This window comes from Pongo abelii, chromosome 16 (assembly GCF_028885655.2).
Source record: "Pongo abelii isolate AG06213 chromosome 16, NHGRI_mPonAbe1-v2.0_pri, whole genome shotgun sequence".
In the NCBI taxonomy this organism is placed as follows: Eukaryota; Metazoa; Chordata; class Mammalia; order Primates; family Hominidae; genus Pongo; species Pongo abelii.
In genome coordinates this window covers 80,361,891-80,385,330 of record NC_072001.2, presented here as the reverse complement: position 1 = coordinate 80,385,330, position 23,440 = coordinate 80,361,891, and the positions used below count along the sequence as shown (strand labels likewise).

The 23,440-nt window shown below is 44.8% G+C and overlaps 1 protein-coding gene across 2 annotated transcripts in view; it reads left to right on the top strand.

The window, feature by feature from the left end:
* Window positions 1-3,427: 3,427 nt before the first annotated feature.
* Window positions 3,428-23,440, top strand: part of TSPAN3 (tetraspanin 3) — a 38,704-nt gene continuing 18,691 nt past the window's right edge. Inside the window, exons 1-2 of one of the 2 annotated variants that reach the window (XM_009250054.4) lie at window positions 3,428-3,501; window positions 4,466-5,031. In XM_009250054.4, the coding sequence (XP_009248329.1) occupies window positions 4,945-5,031 (87 nt within the window). In that variant the 5' untranslated portion in view covers window positions 3,428-3,501; window positions 4,466-4,944. 2 annotated transcript variants of the gene reach the window in all.

The following is a 23,440-nucleotide window of genomic DNA, read 5'->3' as shown; positions in this document are numbered from 1 at the left end:
ATTGAGACAGGAGTGGGACAGAATTAGAGAAGGAATGGATCTCACCCAGAAATACTGGACTTAGAGTTGTACAGAGTAACCGTTATTAGGCTGTTCTTGCACTGCTACAAAGAAATACCTGAGAGTGGGAAATTTATAAAGAAAAGAGGTTTAATTGGCTGGTGGTTCTGCAGGCTGTACAAGAAGCATAACACTGACATCTGCTTCTGGGAAGGCCTCAGGGAGCTTTTGCTCATGGTGAAAGCAAAGGGGGAACAAGTATCTCACGTGGCAAGAACCAACAACGAGATCTCCCGAGAACTCACTGTCTTGAGGACAGCACCAAGCCATGGGGGATCTGGCCCCTGATCCAAACACCTCCCCCCAGGCCCCACCTCCAGCACTGGGAATTACATTCGACATGAGATTTGGAGGGAACATGCAATGCAAGCTATATCAGTAACTGAGAAAAGAAGTGAAGATATTTTCAGATGTTAGGCTTCACCTTCTGAGGGAGGAGTGCTAAGTCACAGAAAGAAGGCAGAACTGTAATAAAACCTTGGTTATTTTGCCTGCCCAGAGTTTGATTCTCCCAGTAGCCTTCCCATGTTAGTTTAAGTAGAGTTGATTTCTGCTGTTTGCGAACCAAACCTCTGACTGATCCAGAAGTCTAAATGTTGGTAAAGAATAGACCACATGGCTTTTTGCAGATAACATGTTTGTCTTCCCAATCAACAGGAAAAAAAAATAGAAATCATGAAGGAATTTACTGTGGTGCAAAAAATAATAATGTTGGAGGTGATGGATATGCTAACTACCCTGATTTGGTCATCACACAATGTGTGCGTGTATGGAAACATCACACTGTACCCCACACATATGTACAATTACTATGTGTCAATATTTTTAAAAGTCAGGAATTTACTGTGGTGGCCAGATACAAGATTGCTTTCTTCTTTATCAGATTTATTCTGAAAGAAAATCTAATTTTTAAAACCTATTTTGGGCCAGGCGCGGTAGTTCACACCTGTAATCCCAGCACTTTGGGAGGCTGAGGCGGGTGGATCACCTGAGGTCAGGAGTTTGAGACCAACCTGGCCAACATGACGAAACCCCATCTCTACTAAAAATACAAAAATTAACCGGGCATGGTGGCATGCACCTGTAATCCCAGCTACTCGAAAGGCTGAGGCAGGAGAATCGCTGGAACCAGGGAGGCAGAGGTTGCAGTGAGCTGAGATCACACCATTGCACTCCAGCCTAGGCAACAAGAGCAAAACTGTGTCTAAAAAAAAAACCTATTTTCAATGTAAAATAAAACCAGACCCAGAAGGGCCTTAAATGCCCAACCGTTTTGTCCTGGAGGAGCTAAGCAGCCAGAGAAGGTGTGAGAGCAGCGAGGCCAGTGTTAGGAAGCCTGGTTGCAGAAGTGTGTGGGAGGGCAGGACCTCCCAAGGCCAGGCTCATTCCTCCGGGGAGGTGCCTGCTGCTGTCCCCTGTGCAGGGGCCTGGGGCTGGGCATGGCTTAGATCCATGGCAGTGCCAGCTGCAGTGCACTCTGGTGAGAGATGGGGGTGTCTCACCCACAGGAGCCAAAGGAGAGAGCAGGAGGGCCTGGGGTATTGGAAGGGTCTCTTGTGGAGTGTGAATCACTGCAGCCCTTCAGGCCACAGCAGATGCAAGTTTTGTGGTCCCTAACTTTGTACAATTTGGAGGCCTTCCTTAAGGAAAATAATAAAAATCATAAAGACAAAATTAACAGTTGGACACAGTGGCTCACGCCTCTAATCCCAGCACTTTGGGAGGTCGAGGCAGGTGGATCACTTGAGGCCAGGAGTTTGAGACCAACCTGGTCAACATGGTGAAACTGTCTCTACTAAAAATACAAAAATTAGCTGGGCATGGTGGTGCATGCCTGTAATCCCAGCTACTTGGGAGCCTGAGGCACAAGAATCGCGCTTGAACACTGGGAGACCGAGGTTGCAGTGAGCTGAGATCACATCACTGCACTCCAGCCTGGGCGGCAGAGTGAGATCCTGTCTAAAAAAAAAAAAAAAAGACACTATTAGGTACAAACATGAATAGTTACTTGGAATGAGAAAATAAAACAACCTACAAATCAGAAAAGTTGACACTACAAATATTACAAAATCCCCCCCAATAGCAGTATATTTTTTATTCAGTGCTTAATAAACATTTATAGTATCTTTTTTTCCCTTCATTTTTGCTACATATCTTTTGGCTGCTTTTTCATATGACAGTACTTTCGTGCTGCCATTTTCTATAAAGAGAATAGAAAGATAATTCACTGCTTGCCGTGGTATGATTGACTAATTTGTTATTTTATTAGTGATAGTTTACAAAAATCTATTTTGGCTTCATGACTTACTGGTAAAGTCGTGTACATTTTTAGGATTGTTGTCAAGTTGAGGGAAACCTTTATCAAATTTCTTTTATAAATGAGCTGTAAGATTTCAGGGTTTTCAAGTTTTCTTGTGTTGAGGACCAATCTTAAATACTCTGAATTGATGGTGCTCGTTAAGGAGAGCAATTCAGATGCACTTAAATTGCTACTACATTGCTTTGAGCTACATAATTGTGTAATAAAATTACTCTTATGTCACATACACTGTACTTATTGATGAGCACATGTAGGAGTTTTGTCGCAGGAACACTTGTTTCTTCAGGCTGTCTTGCTGTGTTGGTGGCAATTTCATGTGCCATTTCATCCGGAACTACCAGACCTTATCAGGACAAGATGCATCAGTTACACCAAGATGTGATTCCATATATTGGAGTGCATAAAACATCTAACTTCACACACAAAAGTACTTGCTGCTTGTAGAACTGCTGTAACATTCAAGCACTCACTATAAGCAGTGATTTTCTTTTTCTTTTTCTTTTTATTTATTTATTTTTTTTTTTTTTTTAGACAGGCTCTCTGTTGTCCAGGCTAGAGTGCAGTGGCGCTATCACGGCTCACCACAGCCTTGACTTTCAGGCTCAAGCGATCCTCCTACCTCAGCTTCCCAGATAGCTGGGACCACAGGCACGCACCACCACACCTGGCTAATTTTTGTATTTTTTGTAGAGAGAGGGTTTCACCATGTTGCCCAAGCTGGTCTCAAACTCCTGGGCTCAAGTGATCCTCCCACCTTGGCCTCCCAAAGTGCTGGGATTACAGGCATGAGCCACTGTGCCTGGCCTAACAATGGAATTCTGATCAATTTTATTTTGCATGAATGTCATTAAAGAGAAACTAATGTGTGGCACATGCGTCATGGTGTATGCTACATTATTGCATATATTCTTGACAAGAGAGAACTTTCATTTTGACTGGGCATGAGAAATGAGTCCCATGTTCTGATAGTGTAAGAATTTTCTACAGACAAACTTCTGGATTTGTACATTTCAAACTTTGTTTCTCTTCCACAAACTGCCAGTGGTGGGAGCTGACATCCATATTTCAATGTGGCGTCTGGCCCTGCACCATCATGTCACAATGACGGGTGAGTCAGCATGGTGAGTATTGGTGGATAGGAGGAGTATTCCTGGAAACCATTACTAAACCAGAATGGCTAGTAATAACTTTACACTGTAAGCCACATAAATAGATCCCACTAAACCAAACAAATATGTCTTTAATTCAACTTCCCTTTAGCCAGATCCCCAAAATGCCATGGCCATTCCAAACCATCCAACATGTGTGGAAATATGACACAGAAGTTGGAGTGGAAGAGACAGTGATCTTCACTGATTGTAGTCAAAACATTTTACTCCTACAGGTTTTACAGAAACGTTAGGACCATGTAAATACATTGCTAGTACCCCTCCCAGGGCTTTGGAGGGGGATGTCATTGAGCTTAATTAACATCACACTTTATCCTCCTTTGGCTTGGGCTGCCAGAGTGGGAACTGGGGAACCAGGGAACAGTCGCATTCATCATTCCTGTCACCACAGAGCTCTCCACAGTTCACACAACAACCCTCACACTCACCTTCTCATTTTCTTGCTACAACCCTGTCAGGCAGGCCTTGTCATTCCCACCTCACGGAGAAAAAGTGCAGGCCCAGAGACGAAGAACCCTAGGCCAGGGCCACACAGTTGGCAAATGACAGAGCCCAGCTCTCTGGTGTCCCAGTCCGGTACTCAGTCCCTCCACCAGGGTCCTACTGCCTCATCTGAGCCCATAGTCATCCTGACAGGGGGCAGGGAAGGGGTCACATCCCCATTTCATAGAGGTGATGGCCTTTATGTTCACCCATCTACACCCACAGGACAGTTGACAGGACATTTGGTGCACAGGAGTTTATTTAGCTCTTATGGCAGTGTGCAGGGAGTGTTATCCCCATGCTCTGGTGGAGGAAACAGAGGCTCATGGAGGTCACGTGGTCTGATTAGGAGTCGAGGAAGAGGCACCTGAAGTCAGGTCTCCGGACTCCTAATTGAGTGCTTTTTTGCTGAACTTTGCTTCTCCCCCTTTAGAGATGGACGGGACCTCGGAGTATCATCCAGCCCAATCCCCTTTCCACAAATGAGAAACCGAGGCCAAGAGGAGAAGCCAGGTCATACAGCAAGTTGGGACGGATGCCTTACTCAGCCGTCTGGTTTGCCTCTCTCCTTCAGGCACCCGAGAACCTTCCATCTGCTCCCTCGTGTCTAGGGGTCCCCATTGCAGGCTGGACCTTTACCCCGAACTTTGAGTGACCCATCCAGCAACAGCCTGTACCAAGCAATCCTGTGATTGTCGTCCTGTCAGAGTAAACTCCTCTACTCTGAAACTGTCTCCACCCACAGCCCAGGAAGAGGGAGACGGGTGCTAGGCAGCCCTGAGAGCCCAGAGTTACCACGTCCCCATGGCCACAGCTGATTGGGTCACACCCGATCCGGGAGAGCCAATCCAGTCTAAGCAAAGCCGACTGGGTAGGTGGCAAGCCTGAGTGATCGGAGAGAAGCCGGGACGGATGCAAATGCGGAGCCCGCTGGCAGAGGCGCAGAGGCACCGACCGACCGACCGGAGCGAGGAGGCCCCCAGAGACAGCCGCCGCCCTGTAAGTTTCCCAATCCCATGAGCCTTAGCAGTCCCTGTGTCTGTGCGTTAACACACTCCCCCACGGAGTCCCATGAGAGGGTTTTTGTGCCCTTCAATTTAGACATTATAGAATTAATTTATTTTTATTTTAAAATTATGGCTAATATTTATATGGTTCACAAATCAAAGCCAAATGAAAAGGAATACCTTAGGAAGTCTCATTCCCACTCCAGTTCGCAGACATCCTATTCTTTAGTCCCCCATGGGTAACCACTTTTGTTCATTTCTGGTCAGTCTTTTCCAGCATTTCTTGATGCAGATATAAGCAAATACCAATATATTTTCTCTCTCTCTCTCTTTTTTTTTGTTTTTTTTTTGTTTTTTGTTTTTTGTTTTTTGTTTTAGAAACAGACTCTTGCTCTGTCACCCAGGCTGGAGTGCAGTGGCACGATCTCAGCTCACTGCAACCTCCACCTCCCGGGTTCAAGTGATTCTCCTGCCTCAGCCTCCCGAGTAGCTGGGATTACAGGGAGACGCAACCACGCCCGGCTAAAACCACGCTTGGCTAATTTTTGTATTTTTAGTAGAGACCGGGTTTCACCATGTTGGCCAGGCTGGTCTTGAATTCCTAACCTCAAGTGATCCTCCTGCCTCAGCCTCCCAAAGTGGTGGGATTATAGGTGTGAGCCACCGTGCCCAGCCCCAATATATTTTCTTACTCTACCCTCCTTGCCCAAAGGGAGCATTTATTTGTGTTCCTTGAAAAAGAAGCATCTGTTGTGCCTTGCCTTTTTTCACTTAGCAATCCTAGAGACCTTTCCATATCATGAAATGATGTATTTTTGTTTTGTTTTGTAGAGCTAGGGTACAGTCTTGAACTTCTGCCCTCAAGCTATCCTCTCACCTGGGCCTCCCAAAGTGCTGGGAATTAGAGGTGTGAGCCACCATGCCTGGCTCTGAAATGATGCATTTTAAATTCCACTGAAATTATTATGTCCTGGGCTCCTGGCAATAGAGATACCATAGGCTGAAGAGAAATTTTGTTGGGAATTTCAGTATTTCCAAAATCCCAAAAGTCTTCTTTTCCTCTCCACAGCAATGCTTGGAGGTGTGCAGTCTAGTCTACTGTAAGTCACATGTGGGAGGGAGGGAGTGGATGCTCTCCAGGAGCTGGGAGATGAAAGAGAGACATACAGGAGTGAGAGGAGTGTGGGCTTATGCTCAGACAAGGGTGAAGAGCAGCTGCGAGGGGGCTTACCCCACCTTGAGGTTGAAACTCTGGAGAAAGAGAAGATCCTATATTGTATAAACCCTACATAAGCAAAGTGGGAACCCAAAGTAGGAGACTGTCTCTCTGGGAACCCTTGAGCCAAAAGGTCAATTCACTGGAAGCCAGCTGACCCCCAAAGGGTGAGATGAGCCCCAGAGACTTCATGTAAGACAAAAGTGCAGCAGTATCCAGAGCTGCTTCTGGTCTGTCTCCTGGTGGGGAGAACTGAGTAGAGGAAGCATCAACTGGTGTCTGCAGGAGTCAGGAGGTGCCTGGCCTAGGGCTTGGTCATGGCAGGGATAAAAGCCCATCACTGTTATGTTCTACAAGGCCTGCTGGCCTAGGCAACTCCTCAGCTTCCCCCCACTCTTCCTATGAAGTTCAGAAATGAGTTTCTTAACCAGCTCAAGTTGCTCAGCTTATTTTTCTCTCACCCAGCAATTGCTCCCCCACCCTGAGTTGGCAGCTGTGAAAACATAAACATTGTCAAAACCTCCCTTGCACCTCCCCCGTCTCTCCCTGTCCCCAGTACTGCTGGGCCCACCTCTGTGCCCTGCTCCCGAGGGTCCTCCCTCATCCATGGCCTCCATCCGGGCAGTACCCAGGAATGTGGGCCCAGGACAGGCAGCTTCCCTGTCCCTCGGCCCATCCGGGGCATGGGGGAGGCACAGTTCAGCTCTCTCCCTGGGCTCTGGTGGACACACAGCATCTCAAGTAGCCCTATCTGGATTCCTAGACCCTGGCACAATCACTGGCAATTGGTGATGTGGGGAAGGGATCTCTACCCCCTGCCTCTGTTTCCAACCCGAACTTCAGGCTTCCCTGGCCCCTGGGCAGTGCCCTCACTCCCCTGCCTCTACTTGATCCCCAGTGCTTAGTGGATTTGTGCCCCACCTTGGCCATTAGGGCTCCCTGCGCCTCCCTCTTGGAATAACACTTCCCATCTACTCTTTTCTCCTTCTTCCACATTTCTTTTTCTTTTTCAAGATGGAGTCTTGCTCTGTTGACCAGGCTGGAGTACAGTGGCACAATCTCAGCTCACTGGAACCTCCGTGTCCCAGGTTCAAGCGATTCTCCTGCCTCAGCCTCCCAAGTAGCTAGGATTACAGGCACCCATCACCACGCCCAGAGAATTTTTTTTTTTTTTTGTATTTTTAGTAGAGACAGGGTTTCACCATGTTGGCCAGGCTGGCCTCGAACTCCTGACCTCAAGTGGTCAGCCCACCTTGGCCTCAAGGTGTTGGGATTACAGGCATGAGCCAACATGCTTGGCCGGTCACCTCCTCTTTTAAGGGACCCCAAAGTGCCTTTCTTTTCTCTCCCTTCTCCCCTCAGATTACAGGGCCATTCATTAAAGTCAGGTGGTCTTTCTACAGAAGAATTTTTGCTTCAGTAGGCAGTTCAACTGAGATGCTGTTGAAAGTGTCTATGTCCCTGCAAGGAGGGATTTTTTTTTTTTTTTTTTTTTTTTAACCGAGTCTCACTCTGCAACCCAGGCTGGAATGCAGAAAAAGTATTTGATAGAATTAAATACTCATTCATGGTTTAAAAATAAAAAACTTCTTAGCAAACAAGTAATTCTTAAAAATAATCTTATAAAGGCGTTGTAAAAAGCCCTATAGCAAACATCACATTGAGTGGTGAAATACTGAATGTTTTCTTCTGATATTAGAAATAAATCAAGAAGACATGCTATCGCTACTTCCATTCAACATTGTGCTGGATTTTACCAGTGCAATAGGGCAGGAAAAAAAATAAAAATCTGATGTCTTATGTATTGGAAAAAAAGAAATAAAGTTGTTATTATGCATAGGCAACATGATTATGTACATAGGAATTTTTTTTTTAATCTACAGATAAAGCCTGGCACAGTGGCATGTGCTTTTAGTCCCAATACTTGGGAGGCTGAGGCAGGAGGATTTCTTGAGCCCAGGAGCTCAAGGTTCCAGTGCACTACAATCATGCCTGTGAATAGTGTCCTCCAGCCTGGGCAACATAGTGAGACTCCATCTCTAAAAAAAATTTTTTTTAAATCTACATACAAACCCTTAAAAATCAATAAAATTTATCAAGGTTGCTGGATACCCTCTCTATATACAAAAAACAGTAGATTTCTTTTTTTAATCTTTTTTTTTTTTTTTTTTTTTTTTTGAGACGGAGTCTTGCTCTGTCACCCAGGAAGGAGTGCAATGGCACAATCTTTCTTAGCTCACTGCAACCTCCTCCTCCTGAATTCAAGAGATTCTCCTGCCTCAGCCTCCTGAGTAGTTAGGATTACAGACGCCCACCACCACACCCAGCTAATTTTTGTATTTTTAGTAGAGACACGGTTTTGCCATGTAGGTCAGGCTCGTCTCAAACTCCTGACCTCAGGTGATCCACCCACCTCGGCCCCCCAAAATGCTGGGATTACAGGCATGAGCCACCACGCCAAGCCAAAAACAGTAGTATTTCTACTAATAGCTACAAATAATTAGAAAGTGAAATTCTAAAAATGAGACCATTTACAATAACATCAAAGCAAGACTTATCTAGAAATAAATCTAATAAAAGATGTATAAAACTACATACTACATCACTGAGAGAAATTAAAGAAGACCTAAATAAAGGGTGAGAGGGATATGGATATATCACATTCATGGATTGGAGGACTCAAGAATATTCATAGCAGCGCTACTCTAAATAGCCTAAAAACTGCAAACAATTGGCTGGGCGTGGTGGCTCATGCCTGTAATCCCAGCACTTTGGGAGACCGAGGGGGAGTGGATCACCTGAGGTCGGGAGTTTGAGACCAGCCTGGCCAACATGGTGAAACCCCCATCTCTACTAAAAATACAAAATTAGCTGGATGTGGTGGCACATGCCTATAATCCCAGCTACTCAGGAGGCTGAGGCAGAAGGATCACTTGAACCCAGGAGATGGAGGTTGCAGTGAACCGAGATCGCACCATTGCACTCCAGCCTGGGCAACAAGAGCGAAACTCTGTATCAACAAACAAACAAAAAACAAACAAACAAACAAACATTGCAAATAATCCAAATGTCCCTCAACTATAGAATAAATAAATTCATTGTGCTATAATTATACAATTGAATATGAATATTCACAAGAAATTAATACACTTCTGCTTCATGCAACAACATACATGAAACCCGTAAATATGATGTGGAGTGAAAGATGCTAAACACAGAAGATCATGACTCTTTGTGATTCATTTATATGCAAGATTTTATTCATAAAAAGTTCAAAAGCAGATAAAACTGATCCGGTGTTAGGAGTCAGGATAGTGGTGGCTCTTGCTGGGGAGTAACGACGGCAAGGGCCCAGGAGAGAAGGTTTCTGGGGTGCTGGCCACCCTCTATTTCTTCATCTGGGTGGTGGTTTCACAACTGCTCTCGCTTTGTAACAGTGAAGCCATGCATTTATGGTTTGTGTACTTTTCTGAGTGTATGTTTTAATTCAGTAAGAATTTTCATTAAAAAAAGTAAGGGCCGGGTGAGGTGGCTCAGGCCTGTAATCCCAGCACTTTGGGAGGCCGAGGTCAGGAGATCGAGACCATCCTGCTAACACGGTGAAACCCCGTCTCTACTAAAAATACAAAAAATTAGCAGGGCATGGTGGCGCATGCCTGTAGTCCCAGCTATTCGGGAGGCTGAGGCAGGAGAATCGCTTGAACCCGGGAGGCAGAGGTCGTAGTGAGCCGAGATCGGGCCACTGCACTCCAGCCTGGGTGACAGAGCAAGATTCCGTTTCAAAAAAAAAAGTAGGAATTGGCAAATTGTGATGTAAAGGACTTCTATGGCTCCTTAAACTCAGTGACCTGGCTGTCGTCCGTGTCATGTGCTGCTGAGCAGTAGAGCTGAGTACTTTGTGTTTGTTTTCTCATGTAATCATCTCAGATTAAATGCACTCTGTGAAATCGGTATTATTCTTTTTTTTTTTTTTTTCTTTTCGAGACGGAGTCTCACTCTGTCGCCCAGGCTGGAGTGCAGTGGTGCGATCTCGGCTCACTGCAAGCTCCGCCTCCCAGGTTCACGCCATTCTCTTGCCTCAGCCTCCCGAGTAGCTGGGACTACAGGCGCCTGCCACCATTAGCCCTGCTAATTTTTTTTTTGTATTTTTAGTAGAGACGGGGTTTCACCATATTAGCCAGAATGGTCTCGATCTCCTGACCTCGTGATCTGCCTGCCGCGGCCTCCCAAAGTGCTGGGATTACAGGCATGAGCCACCGCGCCCAGCCGAAATAGTTATTATTCTTATCACCACCCCCATTTTGAAGAAAACACAGCAGTCCTCTCTTATCTGCAGTCGCACTTTCCATGGTTTCAGAAACCCACGGTAAACTACGGGCTGAAAATGTTAAAAGGAAAATTCCAGAAGTAAACAATACGTTTTAAATTTTGCACCATTGAGAGTAGCATGATTAAATCTCTCGCCATCCTGCCCAGGATGTGAATCCTTCCTTTGTCCAGTGTACCCTCGCTGTATACACCACTCACCCATTGGTCACTCAGTAGCCCTCTTGGTAATTACATGAAAAACACAGTAGACATAGGGCTCTGTACTGTCCTTGGCTTCAGGCACCCACTGGGGAGCTTGCAACTTACCCGTGAGGATAAGGGGGACTGCTATACTAGCATATATATGTGTGTGTGTGTGTGTATGTGTATATATATACACACACATATACATATATACATATGCACATATATGTGCATAGATACATATACATATATGTATGTATAAATATATGTGTACATATACACACATATACATATATACATATACACATATATATATTTGCTAGAGAAAAATATGCGTGTATACGTATGTGTGTGTATATATATATACACACACACACACACACATATATATATATATTTTTTTGGAGACAGAGTTTCACTCTTGTCGCCCAGGCTGGAGTGCAGTGGCACCATCTTGGCTCACTGCAACCTCCGCCTCCCAGGTTCAAGTGATTCTCCTGCCTCAGCCTCCCGAGTAGCTGGGATTATAGGCATGCACCACCACGCCTGGCTAATTTTTTGTATTTTTAGTAGAGACGGGCTTTCACCATATTAGTCAGGCTGGTCTTCAACTCCTGACTTCAGGTGATCCACTGGCCTTGGCCTCCCAAAGTGCTAGGATTACAGGGGTGAGCCACTGTGCCCATTCTATACTAGCAAATATTATTCCTCATTTTACAGGTGAGGAAACTGAGACCCAGAGAGTTTAAAGTAACTTGGCTAAGGTCACCTGAGGAGTAAGAACCAAGAGTGAAATCTCAGCAGTTGGTCCCAGGACCCATGCTCTTTGCCGCCGCACTGACTCGGCCTGTCAGCTGTGTGTCTATTCCACTCCTTTCCCAGTTCCTGGAAAAGTGTTTCCCAAGCTACATAATTCATCCCGCAATTCATGCGACATCTTTGCCATGTTTGATGACGCGAAAAACAGTAATGACTCCTATTGTATTCCAGCACTTGCCAATAAGAGACAGACTTTTAAAGAGCTTGGGACATGGTGCCAGGAAAATAGCTAAACAAAAGGTCTTCTGTATTTTGTCAGTAGAAGTGGAGTTGTGTGGGGCAGCACAATATGCATTTTCATTGCCAAGAAACTTGCATAATGATTTTCTGCCTCTTTAAAGGCCTGAATGTATTAAGGCTTTTTAATTGGTAAAGAGTAATACACGATGCAAATGGAAGGTATTATCCATCCCCAGCACCTCTTTGTGTCATCTTTTCTCTAGGAACTGTTAAAATGTCTCAGTTCACTCTGCATAAAAATTCGGAGTAATCAGTGTATTCTCTAAAAATGCAGAGAAAAGTTTTAAGGAAATACACTAGATTATTAATAATAGTTATCTCTGGGTTGTTCTTGTAGATTCAAATTTTCTATAATGGATATATGTCAACTTTGAATGCAGAAAATACTTTTCCAATCAGGTTAAAGTATATAAAGTTTTATAAAATCACATAACTACAATTATATTGAAATGTGTACATAGTAAAAGACTGGGAGAAATTGTTCATAGTTTTTTTTTTTTTTTTTCCCCTGGATGTAGAGAAATGAATATTTTTCTTTCTTCTATTTTTTGGAATTTTCCGATTTTTCTACAACAATCATTGTATTCATCAGGATTCTTGATGATAAATTACAGAAATAGACTCCAGCTACCTTGAGCAGGAAAGGATTTATTGTAAGAACATTAGGTAGTTCCAGCATCCTTTGGAATGCTGGAAGCTGTGGAAGGTTTAGTAGGAGGGATCTCAGCCAATGTCAAACCACAGTGATGGTGTGTTTAGGAGGCTGTTGCCGGCACTGCCACCCCGGCACACACAGTCGGCGCTGCTGCCAGACTCAATGCCTGCACTGCCACCGTAAATACTCTTACTGTCCCTGTGTCTTTGCGTCACTCCCTGAAGGTCCAGATTTCTGGGCAGGATCATCTGACTTGCCAATATCTATCACATGGCCATGTTCTAGCTGCCTGAGTGCAGGGAGAAAGACTGTCAGGCTCCAGTCTGGGTGCCCCCAAAATTCATACAATGGGGATCTTCCCAAACAGGTAGGGCGATCCAATGCAGGATAGCACAAAAAAAGACAAATGGCCACAAGCGGGTATTGTTATTATTTGCAATGGCCCAAATCATACTACAGAGCAGATTTAAGAAGGCACAAACCAGGCTGGGCACGGTGGCTCACGCCTGTAATCCTAGCACTTTGGGAGGCCAAGGCGGGTGGATCACGAGGTCAGGAGATCAAGACCATCTTGGCTAACACGGTGAAACCCCGTCTCTACTAAAAATACAAAAAATTAGCCAGGCATGGTGGCAGGTGCCTGTAGTCCCAGCTAATCAGGAGGCTGAGGCAGGAGAATGGCGTGAACCTGGGAAGCAGAGCTTGCAGTGAGCCGATATCGCACTACTGCACTCCAGCCTGGGCGAGAGAGCGAGACTCCGTCTCAAAAAAAAAAAAAAAAAAAGAAAGGCACAAACCACCACAAGCAGGCATTGCTTTACAATGGAAAGAAAATGAATAAGCCTTTTCTTTTTTGGTAAAAGATAGACTCTTTGTGTCATACAACATGGATCAGAGTGAATTTTACTTCACACAGTACGGGTTGAAAAACAGAGTTTATTAGGGCAAGTTATAGGCCAGGGGTCAGTAAGCGAAGTCACAATTGCTCCATCCTCCCATCTTCCCCAGACAGGTGTGCCACTGTCAGATGCAGCGAGACAGAGTGGGTCTGTGCTTCCTTGGGAAGGACTTCATGCCCTCAGTTGCTCTCTTTCTTAGCAACTTTGTCAGTGGAGGTAAAATCAGACTTCCTGAGCACTGGGCAGTAGGAATTTGGAGTTCCAAGAGTTACCCAGGAAGGCTAATTTTCCAGTAAGAAGGATCCTCTCAGTGGGTAGAAGGGGTCAGTGAGGGACGACTGTGGGTCATAATATCCAAGTCTTGGCCCAGGGAAAAGGATGGGTGGACTATTCATGAAGCTAAGGAACACAGGTAGAGGAGAGGCAGGTTGAGGGGAAATGATGAGTTCAGTTTGGGACCTGCCGGGTCTGGCACACATATAAGTTAACCCCATACAAGGTTATGGTATGGTCCCCGTTATAAACTCTCACAGCAGCCTGAGGGTCTCCTTTGTATTGCTTATCCCAGTTGCAATTAGATAAATAATTTCATAATTAGCATTGAATCTCTGCTCTGGATTGCAAGCTCCCTGGGGCCATCGCACACCCAGGTCTAACCACTGTGTTGCTAGAACCACCCCCCAGTACCTGGCATAGGGTTAGGCACAGAGTAGGTAACCAATAAATGTGTTGAATCAATAAATGAGTCCACCTGGAGCAACGCAGCAGGCAGTCAGATTCATGGGAAGGAAATTGAGAGAAAGACCTGGGTTGAAGCTGTAGGTTCAGGAAAGTCCTGCACGTGGATAGCAACGGAATCCAGTGCTCTGGGTGAGCTGGCCCAGGTTGGTTGAGAAAATCAAAAGACCAAAGCCAGAACTCTGGGAGACACCAACATCCAACGGGTGCAAGGAACAGGTGCTGCTGCAAAGGCAGACAGTGAACTAAGAGATGATGGTGTTATGGAAGCTAAGGAAAGGCAGAGTTCTGAGTACGAAGAAGTCAACAGAGCCAAATACAGCTAGGTCTCAGAAACAGTAAACTCCGATGGTTACAAAGCACCTGTGTGCCAGGTACTTTTCTGACAGCTCTATGTGTATGAACACACTTAATTCTCACAGCAATCACATGATAATTAGGGAAGTAATGTCATCATCATTTTCTCCCTATGATGGAGATACTAAGGCACAGAGAGAGGACCCAGCTAGGCTACCTGGTCCCCGAGCCTGTGCTCTTAACCATGATATATGCCACCTCAGAGAAGGGGTAGCAGATAAGTCACTGGTAACATTGACAAGAGCGATATCGGTGGCACTGTGGGGGTGATGCCACATGGCAGTGAGTCAAAAAGTGAGGCCGGGCACGATGGCTCACGCCTGTAATCCCAGCAGTTTGGGAGGCCAAGGCAGGTGGATCATGAGGTCAGGAGTTCAAGACCAGCCTGACCAACATGGTGAAACCCCGTCTCTACTAAAAATACAAAAATTAGCCAGGTGTGGTGGTGGACACCTGTAATTCCAGCTACTCATGAGGCTGAAGCAGGAGAATCGCTTGAACCTGGGAGGCGGAGGTTGCAGTGAGCGGAGATTGCACCACTGCACTCCAGCCTGGGCGACACAGCGAGACTCCATCTCAAAAAAAAAAAAAAAAAAGTGAGTGGGAAGCAAAAGAGTCAAGGGCAGAAGTCCAGCCCCTTGCTACAAAGAGGGGCCCAGCTGCACCCCCACCACCTGGACTCTGCATCCTCAGGTGATCTGTGTGCAAGGCGAAGTCTGAGAAGCACTGGATGAGATGACTCTTTTAGGAACCTTGGCTAAGAGAAGAAAGAAAAAGTAAAACACGGTGTTTAAGTGAGAGGCTTTTCTTTTTAGGATAGGAGAGGCATGACCACGCTTGTAAACTCAGAAATGTGGTTTGCAGCCCTAACAGCATATTTGAATCACCTGGTGTGTTTTTGAAAAACAACTGATTCCCTGAGGCTCACCCCCAGAGAATCTGATGGAGTTTGTCTGTGTGGCCCAGATGATTGTAATGTGGTGGGGGGTGGTCTGAGACCCACTCAAGGAGAAGGCACAAGGAGGACTTGATTAGACCTTGGCAGGGAAATGAGAAGGGACATGATGAGGATGAAGAAATGCAAAGGAGATGTTTTGGAAAAGGAGGAAAAGCAGTCAGAGCAAAGCAGACAGAGAAATTTACAGAGGGTAGGGGCGTCAAGAAGATAGATGTTCAAAGGGAATCATGTTTGAGAGCCCATCATTTTTCTTTCTTTAACTAGGACCTCCATGGTATGGCAAGAATGGCACTTGAAACACTTACATGGTGTTACTGGTCTGCTCAAAGGCTTGCGCCTGGCATAGTAGGCTGTTGGTGATCTGGACTTGCTCACCTCCAGCACACTAGGCTCTCTGTCTTCCCCTTCCTACAGCACAGTGATCATGTTCCAATGTGAAATGTTGCAATGCAAAGAGATGTTTCTGTAATCGTTGCGAATCTTGGTCCAAAACTTACTACCCTGGAATAGACCTTGTTCCCAACCACTCACCCACACAAACATGTCTCTGCCTTGCTAATGCCATAACCAGCCTTTTCTCCTCTCTGACTCTTCTGAGATCTAGCCCAGCGCCTGGCACAATAAGTTTCTCCATAAGTATTTGTTGTTTTTCTTTGCACTTCTCACCAACAGTGCTGCCAAGATTTTAACCTGGTCAGGAGAATCTGGTCAGGGAGAGATTAGTGTCTCCAACCTTCCTAGGGGAGAATGGGCTAGGTAGAAAGATAGCACTCAGAGTGCTCTGAATCATCTGTAAGGGTGGCATAGTAAACGTAAGTCATAGGAGGAGAGTGGCTTTGGTCCACCAGAACCTCCCTAGGGACCCATCTGCGTCCAAGGGCGGCCAGAGGCCAAGAAAAGGCGCTGAGGCCTTGGCTCCTTTAAGAGGCGTGGCCTCACTGCAGCCTCCGCAGAGGCGATTGGCTGAAGCGGCCGGCCGCGGGGGGCGGGACTCGGTTGCCAGGGAGCGGCGCGGGCGCCCTGAGGGGACTGCGGCGGCTGCGCGGAGGAGCGAGGCGCTTGCTGGGGTCGGGGCTGCGCGACGGCGCAGGGGCTGCGGGGAGCGCCGCGCAGGCCGTGCAGTTCCCAGCGAGGAAGCGCCGGCGCCATTGCCGCTCTCTCGGTGAGCGCAGCCCCGCTCTCCGGGCCGGGCCTTCGCGGGCCACCGGCGCCATGGGCCAGTGCGGCATCACCTCCTCCAAGACCGTGCTGGTCTTTCTCAACCTCATCTTCTGGGTGAGCGGGGCCGGGCAGAGCGAGGGGCCGGCGGCGGGGCCGGGCGAGGCCGCGGCGGAGGCGCCCGTGGGGGCCGGGCTTGGGCCTGGGCGGGCGCGCGGAGGCCGTGCGCGGGCCCTCAGGCGGCTGAGGCGAGGGGAGGGCCGGGTTTGAGGTTGTTTCGCGAGGTTCCTGCCGGACCAAGCCGGGAGCCCGGGCGCGGAGGACAGCGAGGGGAGGCCCTCAGGGACTCCACGGCCTCCAGCTGGCGCCTCCGCGCTCGGCCCACGCGGGCTGGCTCAGTGCCAGGTGCCCCAGGCTCCCCTCTGGAGTCGCCGGCTGGACGGAGAGCGCTCATTGCAGACTGTAACAGGACGTCGGGCTCGAAATAGCATCTTCCCCAGAGGCTCAGGTTCCGCGCTCTTTGTCGGGACTCCGCAGACGAGTGGCCGTCCCGAGGCGGGCAGATCCGCGGGGACGCCGCGGAGCCGGGGCGGGGGTTCCACTTAACGCCTTTTGTGTGTGGAGAACTGGCTGGCTGTCACTAGCCCAGAAAATGAAGGGTTTCAACTCGAGGAGCCGAATAATCCGTTGACCAAGAACATCGGTCTATTTGTTTTGGTCATGGGGGTGACCAAACTGTGAGATTATAACCCTTGGTTAAATATATGATGGAGATGTGACAAGATTTTGAAAGTGATGTAGTTCACTTTCAATAAAAGGTGGCTTATGAATTTTTAAGGGGTACACCCCCGTTGAAAGAAATGTTTATGTCATCTTAGTTTGGGTCCTTATCTCACCAGGGACTTTTATAGTAACCTAAGTTGTTCCTATCCGTCTCTCCACCCTCCAGCCCATCTGGACTTTGCACCCGGATAAATCTTTTAAAATGTTTCCTCTATCACATCACTTGATCTGAAAATAAGGAAAACAGAAGCTTCAGCGGTAGAATAAGGTTCAACTCCTTGCCCTGGTCTTGCAGCTGAAGTCCTCAGTCTGGTCCCAAATCACCTTGCCTCTCTGAACTTGTCATTTCCTTAAACACTTGAGTGCCCTGGACAGATTGCTCTGTCCACAGTCGCCAGAGCACTCCTTGAACATTCCGGTTAACCATACTCTGTGCCTCTTCCTCCTCCCCATTCAGCTCCTCCCTCCCACGCATACGCACACCTGTTCTGGAAAGAATCCTTTCCTCCTCCCCCGACCCCCCAACAAGGGATAAAACTTCATATCCTGACAGCTGTCTCATAAAAGGATGGTTATATGTCAAAAAGCACTTGCTACACACTTGTATTGCCAGAGTCCTTCAGGGCGTTTGTGTGTGAAGAGTCCTAACTGGGAGGTAGTAGCTGTTGGCAAACACCCGGGCGACATTGGCATTTCCGTGATTTCTTCTTTTCCAATTAGAGCAGTGTTTCTTATACTTTAATTTGAGTTACAGGCTTTTTTATTTATTTTATTTTATTTTTTCAGTTTCTTGAGTTTATTGTGCAGAATGAAATGCACATATAGAACCAGTTCCATTAGCAAAAGTCGTATCAGTCTTCTCTTTGTAGATGTGGCATGATTTGTGAATCTGACCATTATAAGGGCATCTTTTGCTAATTTGATACGTATCTGTATACCTACTGCTACTTATGCATCCATAACATTTTTTATTCCATAAAGAGAAATGTATTCTACAATGATTAAGTCATTAACTCTCATAGCATCTCGTTATAAACCAGGAGTCAGCAATCTCTGGCCCAAGAGCACAAAACGGTTAGCTACCTGTTTTTCTACAACCTGAGAGCCCAGAATAATATTTACATTTCTAAATGACTGGAAAACAAATGAAAAGAATAATACTATTTCTTGGTATGTAGAAATTATATGACGTTCTCCCACCATTCGACCCAGCAATCCCACTACTGGGTGCATACCCAAAGGAATATAAATCATTCTATTACAAAGACACATGCATGCATATATTCACTGCAGCACCATTCACAATAGCAAAAACATGGAACCAACCCAAATGGCCATCAATGGTAAACTGGACAAAGAAAATGTGGCACATATACACCATGGAACACCACGCAGCCACAAAAAAGAATGAGATCATGTCCTTTACAGGGACGTGGATGGAGCAGGAAGCCATCATCCTCAGCAAACTGATGCAGGAACAGAAAACCAAGCACCGTGTGTTCTCACTTATTTTTTATTTATCTTTTTTAAGAGTTACAGGCTTTTTTAAAAGGAAAAATAATTTTCAGGGGTCCCCAAATGAGAAACACGTTGTCAGCTAGTAAGCTACCTAAGAGGTAAAGATGTGGCTTTGTACTCTTTACAGTTCCTTGTGAATTTATGGCCATAACTATTTGATTTTGAAGAATATTAGGTGAATTCTAGGTTATTCAAGCTCAGGGACTGGAATTGTTCATGTAACAAAATATTGGAAATACAGTAACCATTTTCTTTAAATTAGATTTTTATTTACTCTGAAATATCAGTTCTAAGTGACTCCTCTGAATCTTTGGATATTGTGTAAATATATGTATTGTTATTCCAGTGAAGAAAGTTATTTTGAACTTCAGTGGTGCTTTTTATAGCGGGTTATTGCCAAGACTGAAGTGGTAATGTTTAGTAAAAATATGCTTTATCTTGGTTAGTAGGGTAGTAAAGTTTTTGTGCGCTGTGATAAGGAAGTTAAGCAGATATGCTGGGGGCAAATGTGGCACAATGCAATGTAGCTAATGAGGAAACAGCATTAGGTATGTCTCCCAAGAAAGTATTAGTTTGTGGACTAACTGTGGGAATCTGATGATGATGGGTAATGGCAACTAACATTTGAGTTGCTGTACCCCAGGCACTGTGCTAAACACTTTACATGGCGTATCGTCGCAGCTTTCTCATCTAGCAGGGAATATTATGTATATTTTAGAGGAGAACATTAAGGTTGACTGAGCCAAAGTAGCACACCCAAGGTGTGATTCAGCCTGCGTTCAAACCCAGGTTGTCCCGTACTCTAGAGACTGTGATGTTAGGACAAATTGTGATTTCAGAAGATTTGTAAAGAGAAGAAACTTGTTAGAATCACTTCTCTAAAGCATGCTGATTTTGACATTGCTAAAATTAGAAACTGTACCAGAATTTACATGACACTTTGTTTGGTTTTGAATTAAGTCATTATGAGGAAGTACATTAAAAAATGTTAAAAGTTTCTTCCTGGGAGTTTGTAATGCATTCTTCAGTTCTAATAAATGTATTCTTATATATTGGCCCCTCCCTCCTTTTAATGCCTTGAGATGATGTATAAGTGGAAGAATAAACATACTCTCCATAGAGCATATCAAATGTTTACCTAGGTTCCCTTGGGCAACTGTAGGCATAAAAACTATGTTGCACTGGCTCTTCACTGTCAGATGGTAATGGCTGATTGTTAACAAGGGTCAAAGTTTAACTGCTTTGGCAAGACCTTTAAACTACACTTTCTTATGTCTTGATATCCTGATTCTGCTGGCAGTTTGTTCATTGAACTGTGACATGGAGATAGATATATACCTGAAATACTCAGGCTGTAAATTATCTGACAGCTAAAATCGTTACTGTTGATTTGGTGTAGATAGTTTGGAACAATGCTGTAATAATGTTACTGTTGAAAGGCACAAACCAAAAGCAGAAACAATCATTTCTAAAATCCTGAAATTTGTCTTAATGGAAATAGGGAATTCCTGCTATGGCTAGAATGTTTGTCCTTTCTAAAACTCATGTTGAAACTGAATCCCCAATGTGGCCGTATTGAGAGGTGGGGCCTCTAAGAGGTGATTGGGTCATGAGGGCTCTACCCTCATGAATGGATTAATCCATTCATGGATTAATGGATTAATGGGTTTTCATGGGAATGGGACTGGTGGCTTTATAAGAAGAGGCAGAGAGACGTGAGCCAGCATACTCAGCCCCCTCACCATGTGTGATGTCCTGGGCCACCTCAGGACTCTGCAGAAGGCCCTGACCAGATACGGCCCCTTGATCTTGAACTTTTCAGCCTCCATGTATGTAAAAAAATTTCTTAAATTACCCAGTTTCAGGTATTCTGTTCTAAGCAACAGAAAACAGACTAAGACAGTTTCTCACCAAATTCTAGAATATTAGGATTTGTAGCTTGAAAGATAATCTTGGACAAGTGAAAGGATGTACAGCTTGGATCAACTTGGATCTCTGTTTTTATGGAATGATGAGGCTTTAAATATAAGTGTATTCATGCTGGACCCATGAGGATTTATTGAAGAAGGTTAGAAGTGTTTTAGGTAAATGACTAAATTTTAAAGGCTTTTTTTTTTTTTTTTTTTTTTTTTTTTGAGACAAAGTCTTACTCTGTCACCCAGGCTAGAGTGCAGTGGTGCGATCTTGGCTGTCTGCAGCCTCTGTCTCCCGGGTTCAAGCGATCTTCCTGCCTCAGCCTCCCCAGTAGCTGGGACTACAGGCGTGTGCCACCATGCGCAGCTAATTTTTGTATTTTTTTTAATAGAGGCAGGGTTTCACCATATTGGCCAGGCTGGTCTCGAACTCCTGACCTCTTGATCCGTCTGCCTCAGCCTCTCAAAGTGCTAGGATTACAGGCGTGAGCCACCGCGCCCAGCAAAGGCTATTGTATTAAATAGTCATTAGCCTATTCTGTAAACTGTACCTTTGTACCAAGGTCAGACAGGATTTTTAGTTTGGTAAGTCATTTAATCTGACCAAAGAGGGCTCGTCTAAAACAAGTTTAAATCAGTGCTTCCTACCATTAAGTTTTTATTCTGGTAAATTAATTGATTATTTAATCAAGTCCTATGTTATACAAATTACCTTTACTTTTTTCTTTTTAAACCCTATTAGAAAAACTAATTGGCTAATACTTGTTTTGCTCATATTTATCTTAGGCATTACAGGGACTGGAACAGAAAGCTTTGTCCATGCTTATAGAATTTATAATCTTAAATATCTATTTAGTTTGTTGTTTTTCATCTGAGAGGTGATAGTATAAAACTGAGACACCTGTAGAGTGGGGGAAGTACCACAAAAAAGTCAAACGCCTTTTAAATAAATGCCTTTAGAAATACCTTTGGAACGTGGCACCTTCACTAACCATCATTCGTTCATATGAAATACTTTACACATATAAATTGTAGTTGAAAGCCATATGTAACCTTTAAAACTTATCCTGCCTTTAAAAATAAAACTTATCGGCCGGGTGTGGTGACTCATGCCTGTAATCCCAGCACTTTGGGAGGCCAAGGGGGGCAGATCACCCTCTTGACTAACACGGTGAAACCCCGTCTCTACTAAAAATACAAAAAATTAGTCAGATGTGGTGGTGGGCGCCTGTAGTCCCAGCTACTCGGGAGGCTGAGGCAGGAGCATGGCGTGAACCCGGGAGGCGGAGCTTGCAGTGAGCGGAGATCGAGCCACTACACTCCAGCCTGGGCGACAGAGCGAGACTCTATCTCAAAATAAATAAATAAATAAAACTTATCACACTTATGTCTACGAATGTATATAATTAAGGAAAATTTGCTTTGTTAAATATAACACTAATATTTGAGCACCTACTTTGTGCTTATATTGTTGATAAATGATGAAAAGACAGTGAAAACTCCCTGTTCTTATAGAACTTACTTTCCAGTGAAGCAAGACACACAAAAATAAACAAGAAAAATGATCAGAGTGATGTGTTATGCAGAGAATTAAAGGGTGATGTGATAAAGTGATTGGGTCATGCTTTATGTTGGCAAAAAAATCTGGAGTATAAGAAGTTGCTGACTTGGGTGATTTGGAAGAGATTGGGAGACTGGGGGGATTCAGAGCTGAAGGAACAGGCTATAGGCTGTAAGGCAAAAACATACTTGCTATGTTCAAATTACTAAGAGGTTTATACCGTCATGCTTTTGTTTAAAAAATTAAACTTTATAATGAGGTATTTCAAGTGTGGTTCTCCCTTGTCACAAATCTTGTACATACTTTGTGTTTTCCAGCACATCCTACACATTCGAGGTGGTAGTATGATACTTTTAAACCGGAACCTGCATCTAATATCCTGGAATTTGTTTCTCTACTTCCTGTATTTCTCCTGTTATGAATGACTGCTCTGACAAAGAATATGTCATGGGACACACCTTCAGCTAACTTTGCTTTTTCATGCTTGTTTTCAATTCACTAGAAGAAAATCTAACTTGTCAGGAAGCAAGTACATAATAGGAAGTGTGTGTCTTAGTTTGTCTTCAACAGTTAAGAAAATGAATGTTTCCACTCTTACTACATTCTTAGTCACCTGTCCACTGACCAAGAGCCTTGTGGCCCTGAGTAATCATTTAGAACTTGGAATCAGCAGGGGCGCTCTCTCTAGTTGCAGTTTAAGGAATGGGTTATTAGCTTTCTAGGATATTTATCATGCTTTGAAATAATTTAATGAATTTTATTCCATAAGATCCAATTCAGGTTAGGCTTGTTTGATTTTTTTTCAGAAAATGTATTCCATAAAGTTTGTACTTAGACCAAACAGGTGTACTAAGAATCATTCATGAGTAAATGCGTGTTGAATATCTACCCTTGACCTTTTTTTGAGAAATAGAGTAAACACAGTCCCTGTAGTCTGACAGCTAATGGGGAGAGAGGGTAGACTTTTCATCGAATTAAATTTCTACATGCACCTTTCCCCCAGAAATCTTACTCATGGCTGGTCTCAAGTAAGTCTTTATTGAAAAATATTAACATATCTTCTTCCTCTTCCTT